Here is a 12,834-nt window from a genome sequence, read left to right on the forward strand (position 1 = left end):
AGAGGGACGGCTGGGAAGAAACTCTCACAAAATGCATACTTATAGATGTAGGCAATGCAGAACAGGCTTTCTCAGTGGAGAATGTCAAGTTCTCTGTCAAAATAACTTGCAACAAAGTGGGTTAACGTTTTAAAAGACTAGGTAGACGGGCATCCGGATAGCATGGTGGTCTATTCTGTTGCCTACCAACACGGGGAATGCCGGTTCAAATCCCCGTGTTACCTCCGGCTTGGTTGGGCGTCACTACAGACACAATTGGCCGTGTCTGCGGGTGGTAAGCCGGATGTGGGTATGTGTCCCGGTCGCTGCACTAGCGCCTCCTCTGGCCAGTAGAGGCGCCTGAACTGGGGGGAATAGCGTGATCCTCCCACGCACTACGTCCCCCTGGTGAAACTCCTCACTGTCAGGTGAAAAGAAGCGGCTGGTGACTCCACATGTATCAGAGGAGGCATGTTGTAGTCTGCAGGCCTCCCTGGATTGGCAGAGGGCATGGAGCAGCGACCGGGACGGCTCGGAAGAGTGGGGTAATTGGCCGGATACAATTGGGGGGGGGGAAGGGGTGGGGGGAGACCAGATAGATCACCCAGTGACATAAGGTAGTTACAACAGGTCCCAGTGCATGCTAAAATGATAGGCCCTAGTGCACGCTAGTTACTAGTTATGAAGCACGTGTGCACACACACACACACACTTGCAAATCTATACTTGTGGGGCCCCCTCATTAACTGACTACATTAATTTCCTAGCCCTCAACCCTAAGCTTAACCATGCAAACTACATACCTAACCCTAACCCTTACCCTACACTTAACCTAACCCTAACCTAACCCTAACCATAACCCTAAAACCAAGTCCTAACCCTAAAATAGACCCTTTTACATGTGGGGCCCCATAAAATGGCCCAAGGTAGGTGGTTTCTGGTTACACACACACCATTAGGCGTGTGTGTATATATATATACACACATACATACACACACACACACACACACACACACACACACACACACACATATATATATATATATATATATATATATATATATATATATATATATATGTATATTACCAAAAATGTGTTGGATTTCATAGTTTAATGAGTCGGGCTATTATATTGGGAGAGAAGAGTGGTTAAAGAGAAAGCTAGCAGAACTGTGGCTAGTGCGCTGACACGTGGTAACATAAACACATGGTCAATCAAATCAGCAAGTCAACTATCAACCAACTATAGCTGGAATGTTCACACAACTATAGCCGTTATTGGGAAGGTATGTAGGTTATAAAAAACAACACATCACCAGGCGAGTTGCTAGGTGAGAGGGATAGATATCAACACATATATTCTTTATTTTCCTGCAGGAAATTTGTTTTCACAGCCAATACACCCACAAAAACATACAGATAGCCATACCACAACATAAAGATACACATACAGATACATAAACATGTAACATCCATAAACATAATAATAACTATTTATGTAAAACTTTTCTAAAACACTGTTACAAAGTGCTTTACAAAGAAATAAAACCAAACAAGGCAAAAATAAGAGTAAGACTTATTGTCAATATATAGAGAAAAAAACTAGGACAAACTTCAGTTAGACGAGGCAGAAAATGTGTTTAAACGTTAATGTGAATGGAGAGTCTCTTGAAATGGCATCTGCTCTGCCATTTTTCAAGTTGAGTTCCCTCGCTTCTGTTCACAGTAAAGAAATGAAAACGAATGGGAATGTTGTATTCCCATGTGGATGTGGAACGTGGAAAGACGGCGACACGAATTCCCGTTTGCAGCGGCCTCACCCAGTACCGGTGTGGGAAGATGGCAGCACAAACTTATGTTTGCGGTGGCCTCATCCAGCACCGTCCATGCAGTGTCTTTGTCCACGTCTAAGTTTGTTTCGTCTTCGTTTGATGGCTGGGAGAGCTGGTGCTGGATTAGCCCCGGAGAGCTTAGTCAGCTGCGTCCTGTGGGTCCACGGACCACGGCCCTGACCCGAGCTGCGCCCGAAGAGGTAACACAAAGGGTGGTCTGACAGGACGTGGGAGTGGGCAGGTTAAGCCAACTGCTAGCCCATGCAGACCGGCAGTTCCGACGAGGGCGGTCTGGGGGGCTTCGCCTAGCATTGACTGTGCTTTGGTGTCATCGTGTGGCGGGCAAGGAGGTATGTTGAAGGTGTCTGGCTGGGAGAGCTGGTGTTGGATCGGCTGGGGGAGCCTGGTCTGCTGTGTCCGGTGGGCCCAGAGACCATGGTACTCCGGAGCTGCACCCGAGGTGGAACACCAAAGGCGGTCTGACAGGACGCGGAAGCAGGGCAGGCTAAGCTAGCTGCTAGCCCATGCAGACCGGCAGTCCCGACGAGGGCGGTCTGGGGGGCTTCGCCTAGCATTGACTGTGCCTTGGTGTCATCGTGTGGCGTGCAAGGAGGTATGTTGAAGGTGTCTGGCTGGGAGAGCTGGTGTTGGATCGGCTGGGGGAGCCTGGTCTGCTGTGTCCGGTGGGCCCAGAGACCATGGTACTCCGGAGCTGCACCCGAGGTGGAACACCAAAGGTGGTCTGACAGGACGCGGAAGCAGGGCAGGCTAAGCTAAGCGCTAGCCCATGCAGACTGGCAGTTCCGACAGTCATCCTGGCTGGCGTTCGTTCTCTGGACAGTGGAATTTTTGGAGTGTGTTGTTCTGAGTGGACTGTGTCGTTAACTCTTTGTGTGTGTTTTTTTATTTATTGTTTGGCTTTATTCTATCTGTTTCTGTATGTTTTTGGTGGTGTCGTTTTTGGGGAAATTTGGGATGTGTTTTTGTCTTTGGTGTTGCACTGCTGCGGGCTGGGGGGAAACGGAATTTCGTTTCTTTTGTGTACACAAGTACATGAAAGAAATGTCAATACATTGTTCCCGATTCCTGATTTTAGATTCACTGTGGTCTGTGGACACCACTGCCACTTTTCCCACCTTAAATACAATATCTTACCTTGGATGCTCTCAGTGAACATGGAGACAAGTCAGGTATCACTGCCACCTCCTCCTCTGTATCGAGACTGAGGGTCCTCATCAGGTGATCCCTACCATGTCGCTCCGTCACCACCAAACACTGAGACTCATCTGAGAAATCCATCTGAAACAGCAGAGAAAGAATGGAGGGCTGCTAAAAGCACTGGCTGATAAAGGGTGGACGTACACGGGGAAATCAAATCCAGCCGCTAACCAAATGCTGATGGTGGATAACAGGACTATTAAGTCCACCATCTGCTTTTCATGGATTTTCTTGACTGTAGCAGTTGTATTGTATTCAGACACTGCTGCTCATTGGCAAACATTGAGAGTGACAGATTATCATGTGTAGGCCAAGGTTTAGGCAAAAAGATTGGTTCCCCTTCATTATCACACTTTGCTGTTCAAACTTAACTAGGACGAGAAGAGAAGAAAAAAGCAGAATGTGTAAGGTTGTGTTCACACCTAACATGTTCGGCGCAGTTCAGACAAAATCTGGTAGGTTTGCGCATAAGGTATACACACATGAAGACCAAAAGCTAAAAATAAGTTAAAAAAGAGCTGGAGCATAAACATCTTTACAGACATTCAGTGGGTAGCCAGGTTCAGGTGGGCAACAGCTTGGGGAAAGAAGCTGATTTTGAGCCTGGTAGTGTGGGCTCTGAGGCTCCTGTAGCGCCTCCCAGAGCGCAGGGGGGAGAACAGTCCATGGTTGGGGTGGGTGGGATCGCTTCTGATGCTGGGACTCATTCGAAGGCAGCGTTTGTGATAAATGTCTTTTCTGGCTGGTAGCTGGGTACCGGTGATATGCTGGGCCGCCTTGATGACCCGCTGCAGAGCTTTCTGGTCTACTGAGGTGCAGCTGCTGTACCACACTGAGATGCAGATGGTCAGGATGCTCTCTATGGTGCAGTGGTTGAAGTTGGTGAGAATTCTGGGGGATAGACGGGCGCTCCTCAGCCTCCTCAGGAAATGCAGGCATTGTTGGGCCTTTTTCACAAAGGCCTGGGTGTTTGATGTCTGGGAGAGGTCCTCGCTGATGTGAACGCCAAGGAATGGAAAGCTGGAGACACGCTCCACTTCCACCCCATTGATGTGTATGGGGGAGTGGCTGCATTTAGTCTGGTTCATTTGAGCTGGTGTGATGCCATTTGAACTCTGATGCGCATCGAATAGCTGCACCGACGCAGCCTGAAAAGGTGGGGCTCTGTCTTCTTCTAGCTGAATTGAGGCGCAGCCACTTGTGGCGTGACCACCATCAGCACCAAACTCAGGACAGGATGCGAAACTGACTGCGTGATTTTTTTTAAAAAGCTGACCATAGGATTCTAGATGTGTAGGTGTAGATTTTATCCTTGGGGTATCTGATTCACATAGGCCTTATGAAATGGTGGCTGTGCCTACCCTCATCATCTTTATTTTTCTCTGGTGTCTCACCACCAAGAGCACATGAGAATACACAGACCGCAGCTGGACTTATTAATCCCTCATTGGAACCTAAGGTCTGCTAGGGGAAGGAGGAGACATCATCCTGATGTGAAACAAACACATCATGGGCAGGACTGTGGTTCTCCTCCCTAACATGCATCAGGTAAACGTATCTTCTTCTTCTTGGTGACAGGCATGGGCACAAGTCCATGAATACTGGGATGGCATCCAGCGCTTTACCTGTGCCCCTGTCCATAGGGTCAGTGGTTGTGTCAGGAAGGACATCCGACGTAGCATTATGCCAAGTCATTATGTGGATGACAAGACCATACCGGGTCGGTCAAGGCGCGGGTTAACAATGACCACCATTGGTGCTGTGCCCTAACAGGTACCGATAGAAACTATCAAATCTGCTGTGGTGACCCCTGGGAAACAGGGAACAAGCCGAAAGAAGAAGAAGAAGGTAAATTTATCCAAGCCATCGTAAAGACACACTGCCTCATAGTCCTTTTGACTTTGGTTCATTTGCAAAAGAGACAATGTTAATTCTTAGCAGACCAAATGCAAAATTCAACAACTTTTTAACCAGTTGGTTAGGACTAGGGGTGGCATGGTGGCGCAGTGGTTAGTGCGGTCGCCCCACAGCAAGAAGGTCCTGGGTTCGAGCCCCGGGGGTAGTCCAACCTTGGGGGTCATTCTGTGTGGCGTTTGCTTGTTCTCCCCGTGTCTGTTTGGGTTTTCTCCCACAGTCCAAAGACATGTAGGTCAGGTGAATCAGCCATACTAACTTGTCCCTGTGTGTGTGTGTGAGAGAGAGATGACCTGGCGGCCTGTCCAGGGTGTCTCCCCAGTGACTGCTGGGATAGGCTCCTGTGACCCTGAGAGCAGGATAAGTGGTTTGGATAATGAATGGATGGATGGGACTACTCATGTGAACAAAGCCTGAGCCCAAAAGTCTTCATCCAGTTTGACCAGATAAATCTTTAAACATACACACCGCAAATATAAATTCTTGTGAAGGGAGCTCTACCTTGCAGCCATGTCCTCTATCCGTGGGGACGTTTGGGTCTTGCAAGGCAATAAGAAGACAGATCACAAATATACACACACCTGAAAGAGGTCATAAAACTTTGACGATGACGTTGAAAGGTATATCTTGTGTGCAAAGACATGGATGTGGTCTTGGAGGATGAACAGAACATCGGCACAGAGCGGGCTCTCCAACAGCAGGCGGGCTCCCTTAGAACGGTCTCTGGGGACGACCTCGGGGATCTTGATGAGAGGCGGGGGCACTTTGGGAGGAAGGAACGGCGCCTGGAGGAGGGGTTTCTGAACCTGAAACAACAAGAGAACCTCATAACACACCTCTAGAGCGTGACATACATTTCCTTCCTAGATGAGAGTCTGGATCCCTCTGCCTGTCCAATGTGAACATGCATAAGGTTGTAAAAACTGCCTTTAACTTTGCCCAGCGCTTAAACTGACTGTTCGTTTTTGAGGACTGTTCTTTTATACATTTGTTTGAGATGGATTTAGATCAGTTTTCAAGCTGCATTAAGAAACTGCAAATGTAGCGAATTCAGGGAGCAGCCGGGAATCCGCCGCAGCTGAGACGCGAACCTGGGTCGCCCGCACTACGGGCGACAATGTTAACCAGTCCACTAAAGGGTCTGACCCGTTAGCCAAGGGTTAGCGAGGCTATTTATCCTTACACAAGCAGTTGTTAGGTCTGCCAGCGGCGCATGTATGACACTACTAGTGATCTTTCTCATGGCCCGGTGTGGTTACCCAGGTTCTCCATGTCTTATATTACATTTTGCATGAATATCTGAAAACATTCAGTGTGACAAATATGCACAAATAGAGGCATAAGGGGGCAAAAAAATGTTCATAGTTTTTGTCTCTTGTGAGGAATATGCCATATCAATGACACATTGAACTGGAGTGGGGGCTTTAAAAGAAAAGAAAATGAAATGTGATAGACAACGTAAAAAGTCTCATCAGTTGTAAAGTTCTCAGAACTCTGAGTTCTCCAAAGACAAATGTTGCAAGGCCCAAGTCTTAAAGAAAGAGGGAGAAGTTAGCAGCCATACCAACATGTACCATGGCTCTGCCACAGGACAGAAGCTAAGCTAGGTGTGGGCCTGGCTAGTACTTGGATGGGAAACCTCCTGGGAAAACTGAGTTGCTGTCGGAAGTGGTGTTGGTGTTGGTGAGCCAGTAGGGGGCAGTCTTCCCTCTGGTCCTAATAATCAATCAAGTTGCATTTTCTATCAAATCCCAATGCCCCAGGGCAGTGACGGGGACACTGTGCTGCAGGAGAGGCCGTCGTTTGGATGAGACATTAAACTGAGGTCCTGACTCACTGTGGTCATTACAGATCCCATGGCACTTATCACAAAGAGTAGGGGGTTCCCTGGTGTCCAGGCAAAATCCCCAACCCGACTCTCTACATCTGGCCACCTAATCATGAGTCCTCCCCCTCAAGCTGATGTGTGGTGAGTGTTCTGGTGCAAAATGGCTGCTGTGCATCACCCAGGTGGTGCTACACATTGGTGGTGGTTGAGGTGAGTTATCCTCTTCACTGTGAAGTGCTTTGGGTGTCTAGAAAGGCGCTATATAAATGCAATGATGATTATTATTATTATTATTAAAAGTAGCAAAATCTGTTTTTAGGGCACCTTGCGGAGATGGGACTTCCAAAACTGCAGGTGTCGTCGTGAGATGAGCGCAGCACGGATAGCATTGTCAAAGATGTCTTTAACGCCAAACTGGTCGAAGACACTGGTCTCGTAGTAAGGGATGCCCAGCTCCTTAGCAACCTCTCTTCCACTTTCTGGTGGCAGGATGTCTCCTGGTTTTATAGGCCTATTCAAAGATATTGGGATAGAAAGACATCAAACGTAAAAGAAATTTAATATTTCATTTGTTTTTTTTGTTCCTATCGTAACAGCGATTTCTGTTTATGATATTGATAATGCAGAAAAAATGATATTGACTTAGACAAATGTAGGTAAACAGGAGATATGTAAATCATGTGTTGTCCCAATGATGGTGCTTCTCCAATGATGGTACTTCTGATGTTTGTTTTTTTTTGTTTTTGCTAGTGCAGGCTTAATTTCCTACCGTGTGTTCAGTTCTTTCATCACTACTGTCTTGATGCATGCTCAATAATCCAGGTAAGAAAATCAAAGAAGGTTGAATCAGTTCATCTGGACACAACGCTTATTGCCAGAAACGTTTCATCATCATCTAAGTGACCTCTTCAGTCTCAGCTGACTGCAGCTATCCCACCCTTATAAACAATACAGTGGCATGACGACTCAAACCAACGATCAGTTTCATTATCAACTATGGTGTGACCATTAGCTAGAGTTACAATGGCCATGTGTACTATTCACAGAGGATTGGGGAATGTTTGCAATCACAAAATTGTAAGATGGTGACAGATGTACTCTTAGCCCCCCCCCCCCCCCCGGTTCAGGGATGGTCGTTCCCTCTTCACATAGATGGCCTCTTTGACTCCCCATTCAAACCAGCGTTCCTCCCTATCAGTGTGTCAGTAGGGACGTTGTCAGCTCAGTGGTCCAGCGTCCTGATGACTCCTAGTTTGTGCTCCAGTGGATGATGAGAGTCAAACCTTAAGTACTGATCTTAATGATAATGACAACTGACAGTATGTGTTGGTTAACGGTAAACATCAACAATCAGATGTCCCCCATCACAAACTGCAATTTCACAGTGTAAGAAGGCTAACCTGTCATTTTTCACATCCTCCCTGTTGAACTTGATGTGGTTGTCCACAGAGTTTATGTGACCGGTGAAATGTGGTACATCCTGAGATTTAATTTTAACCCAGGTGTCATCTACAAATCTGAACCAATGGATAGGTGGTGTCCCTGGATAGGACATCAGAGCCCTCTTTTCCACCTCCTCCATATACAAGTTGGCCACTACAGGTGAGACTGTGGAACCTATAGCACACCCATGCCTCTGCCTATAGTACTGCCCCCTGTATGACTGCAGTGAAAAGGAGGATGTTAGTCAAACAGCGGATTCAAAAATACTGACAAAAACAGACTTAGTGAGCAAGGGGCTAGACGCAGTACACTAACAGATCAGAGGCTATGATCTGGCAGGGTGGAAGTGGCAGTGCTGGTCTTTTATAGCAGGTTGGTTTGATGAAGGAATGGTTTGCAGGTGGTGAGGCTCTGCTCACCTGTATCCACTCACACACACAAACACAAACACAGAGCGACTGACACTCGGGGAGTGGCTCAGGTGAAGCAGCCTTTGAGGTGGAGGCTGTGGAAGGAGGGACAGATGTAACACCAGGTGAACTGATTCAACCTTCTTTGATTTCATCTCTAATGTTTTTGAGTTGGATATTTTTGTGGTTACCTGTATGTGGAACCTACCTTGCCAGAGGCCTTCTAGCTCTGTTAACAGCCTCCAGGTCAGCATATCTCAGATCCAGCTGGCAGCCCACCAGGATGACGGGAGTGCGTGGGCAGAAATGCTTTATCTCGAGATACCACATGGTCTTGACATGGTACAAAGAGTTGGGGTTTGCAATTGAGAAACATAAAACCACCACGTCTGACCTGGAGGTGAGGAGGGAGGGAGGGGTGACATAGGGATGGAAGGGGAGGGGGTGGTGAGACCGAGAGGAAAAAAGTACTTTTGTCTATAAACATGTACAACAGCGAGTGATTATGCAACCAGACTTTCTGTAGGGTTAGAAATATGCAATTCATAAAAACACGGTGCCACCATTGTTTTTCTCTCTTCCATTTTCTCATTGTTATTATCAGTATTATCATTGTTAGTTATTGATAGTAAGGATAACACGTAGATCACAAATCAGACTTCCATACCGGATCAGTTGAGGCCCGGGTCACCAATGACCGCCACCGGTACTGTTAGCCAGCAGGGTGCCGGTGGAAACTATGCTACTGTTGGGCGAAGGAGAAGGAGAGGGGGAAGGCGTATGCGGAGGCATCGGGACAGGAGGAAGCGTAAGAGTGTGGAGGTGAGAGCTGGAACTTTGAATGTTGGCACTATGACTGGCAAAGGGATAGAGCTGGCCGATATGATGGAGAGAAGAAAGTTAGTATATACTGTGTGTGCAAGAGACCGTGTGGAAGGGGAGTAAGCCAGGAGCATCAAAGGAGGGGTCAAACTCTTCTACCACCATGCAAATGGGAGGAGAAGTGGGGTTGGTGTAATTCTTTTTTTGGAGATTTTTTTCCCCTTTTTTCTCCCCAATTGTACTTGGCCAATTTCCCCACTCTTCTGACCTGTTCCGGTCGCTGCTCCAACCCCCTGCTAATCTGCGGAGGGCTGCAGACCACCACATGCCTCCTCCGACATGTGGAGTCACCAGCTGCTTCTTTTCACCTGATAGTGAGGAGGTTTGCCTGGGGGAAGTATCGCATGGGAAGATCATGCTATTCCCCCCAGTTCCCCCTCCCCCCGAAACCAGAGGAGGCACTAGTGCAGCGACCAGCACACATGCCCACATTCGGCTTCCCTTCCGCAGATATGACCAATTGTGTCTGTAGGGATACCCGATCAAGGCAGAGGTAACACTGCGTCTCGAACCGGTGATCTCCATGTTGGTAGGCAATGGAATAGACCGCTACGCTACCCAGACACCCTAGGTTAGGGGTAATTCTCAAGGAAGAATATGTCAAGAGTGTGCTGGAGGTGAAGAAAGTGTCGGACAGCGTGATGAGTATGAAGCTGGACAGTGAAGGTGTATTGATGAATGTTATCAGCGCATATGACCCCCAAGTTTGGTGTGAGATAGAAGAGAAAGAAGAATTCTGGAGTGAGTTGGATGACGTGATGGAGAGTGTACCCAAGGAGAGAGTGGTGATTGGAGCGGACTTCAATGGACATGTTGGTGAAGGGAACGGAGGTGATGAGGAGGTGATGGGTAGGTATGGTGTCAAGGAGAGGAATGTGGAAGGACAGATGGAGGTGGATTTTGTGAAAAGGATGGAAATGGCTGTGGTGAATACATATTTCAAGAAGAGGGAGGAACACAGGGCGACGTACAAGAGTGGAGGAAAGTGCACACAGGTGGACTATATCTTATGTAGGAGGCGAGATCTGAAAGGGGTTGGAGACTGCAAGGTGGTGACAGGGGAGAACGTAGCTAGGCAGTATCAGATGTTGGTCTGTAGGATGACTTTGGAGACAAAGAAGAGGAGGAGAGTGAAGGCAGAGCCAAGGATCACATAGTGGAAGTTGAAGAAGGAAGACTGTTGTGTGGAGTTCAGGCAGGAGTTAAGACAGGCACTGGGTGGTAGTGAAGAGTTGCCGGATGGCTGGACAACCACTGCAGAAATAGTGATGGAGACAGCTAGGAAGGTACTTGTTGTGTCATCTGGACAGAGGAAGAAAGAGAAGACGACTTGGTGGTGGAATAAGGAAGTACCGCAAAGTATACAGAGAATGAGGCTGGCAAAGAAGTGGGATAGTCACAGAGATGAAGAAAGTAAACAGGAGTACAAGGAGATGCAGTGTAAAGCGAAGCGAGAGATGGAAAAGGCAAAGGAAAAGGCGTATGGTGAGTTGTATGACAGGTTAGACACTAAGGAAGGAGAAAAGGACTTGTACCGATTCGCAAGACAGAGCGGCCGAGGTGAGAAGGATGTGCAGCAGGTTAGGGCGATCAAGGATAGAGATGGAAATGTGCTGACAAGGGAGGAGAGTGTGATGAGAAGGTGGAAGGAGTACTTTGAGGGGCTGATGAATGAAGAAAATGAGAGAGAGAAGGTTGGATGATGTGGGGATAGTGAATCATGAAGTGCGGTGGATTAGCAAGGAGGACGTGAGGGCCGCTATGAAGAGGATGAAGAGTGGAAAGACAGTTGGTGCTCCATGCCATCCTTAGGAGGCATGGAGTACCAACTGCCCCAACTGAGAGACGGCAGTGGAGTTTTTAACTAGATTGTTTAACACAAACTTGGAAAGTGAGAGGATGCCTGAGGAGCGGAGAAGAAGCATACTGGTACCGATTCTTCAAGAACAAGGGGGATGTGCAGAACTGTAGCAACTACAGAGGTATAAAGGTGATCAGCCATACAATCAAGATATGAGAAAGAGTAATAGAAGCTAGGTTAAGAGGAGAGGTGACAATTAGCAAGCAAGCAGCAGTATGGTTCATGCCACAAAAGGGCACTACATATGCAATGTTTGCTTTGAGAATGTTGATGGAGAAGTATAGAGAAGGTCAGAATGAGTTACATTGTGTCTTTTTGGATTTAAATAAACCATATGACAGGGTGCTGAGAGAGGAGGTATGGTACTGTATGAGGAAGTCGGGAGTTGCAGAGAAGTATGTAGGAGTGGTGCAGGATATACATACATATGCGTGAATGAGATGGAGGACAGCGAAATGGTGAGGATGCAAGGAATAGAGGTGGTGAAGGTGGATGAGTTTAAATACTTGGGGTCAACTGTTCAAAGTAACGGGGAGTGCAGAAGAGATATGAGGAAGAGAGTTCAGGCAGGGTGGAGTGGGTGGAGAAGAGTGTCAGGAGTGATTTGTGACAGAAGGGTACCAGCAAGAGTTAACAGTTTACAAGGTGGTTCTGAGACCAGCTATGTTGTATGGTTTGGAGACGGTGGCACCGATGAAAAGACAGGAGGTGGAGCTGGGGCTGGCAGAGATGAAGTGGCTAACATTTTCATTGGGTGTGACGAAGAAGGACAGGATTAGGAACAATTATATTAGAGGGGCCGCTCAGGTTGGACAGTTTGGAGACAAAACAAGACAGGCAAGATTGAGATGGTTTGGACATGCGTGGAGGAGAGATGCTGGGTATATTGGGGGAAGGATGCTGAAGATGGAGCTGCCAGAGAAGAGGAAAAGAGAAAGCCCAAAGAGGAGGTTTATGGATGTGATGAGGGAGGACATGCAGGCGGCTGGTGTGACAGAGGAAGATGCAGAGGACAGGAAGAGATGGAAATGGATGATCTGCTGTGGCGACCCCTAACAGGAGCAGGTAAAAGTAGTAGTAGTAGTAGATCATTGTTAGTTATTACTGTAAGGGATTGGATTGTACATGAATTCTGATCTGGGTAGTTTGACAGGTGGGATGTGGATTGCAGGGGGGGTATGGGGGGGGCGGGGGTTAGGAATTAGGGGTTATGCTGCCAAATAATAAATACCAAACCAATATGCCACTAGACATAACTATTACTAATTACAAATATACTAGCAACATACGTAGATAAGTCATACATATATATGACAAGGCAGACAGTACAGAATGTCATCCCTCATAACCAACTGAGCTTGCTGATCATTTGTGCCTACCAGTATTGCATTGCTTAACAAACCGTGAACCAAAACATCAACTCAACCTGTGTGTGAGGATGCTGCACCTTATAATATGTGTCTTTA

At 47.3% G+C, this 12,834-nt stretch overlaps 1 protein-coding gene across 1 annotated transcript in view; it reads right to left on the minus strand.

The window, feature by feature from the left end:
• Positions 1 to 12,834, minus strand: part of rhobtb1 (Rho related BTB domain containing 1) — a 47,446-nt gene that overhangs the window by 17,939 nt on the left and 16,673 nt on the right. The window contains exons 3-6 of the mRNA XM_056297406.1: positions 8,834 to 9,019; positions 7,097 to 7,283; positions 5,526 to 5,750; positions 2,968 to 3,111 (exon numbers count right to left, since the gene is read on the minus strand). Coding sequence (XP_056153381.1) covers positions 2,968 to 3,111; positions 5,526 to 5,750; positions 7,097 to 7,283; positions 8,834 to 9,019 — 742 coding nt within the window. The remainder of the gene's footprint in view (positions 1 to 2,967; positions 3,112 to 5,525; positions 5,751 to 7,096; positions 7,284 to 8,833; positions 9,020 to 12,834) is intronic.

Source organism: Lampris incognitus, chromosome 17, assembly GCF_029633865.1.
Source record: "Lampris incognitus isolate fLamInc1 chromosome 17, fLamInc1.hap2, whole genome shotgun sequence".
Classification (NCBI taxonomy): Eukaryota; Metazoa; Chordata; class Actinopteri; order Lampriformes; family Lampridae; genus Lampris; species Lampris incognitus.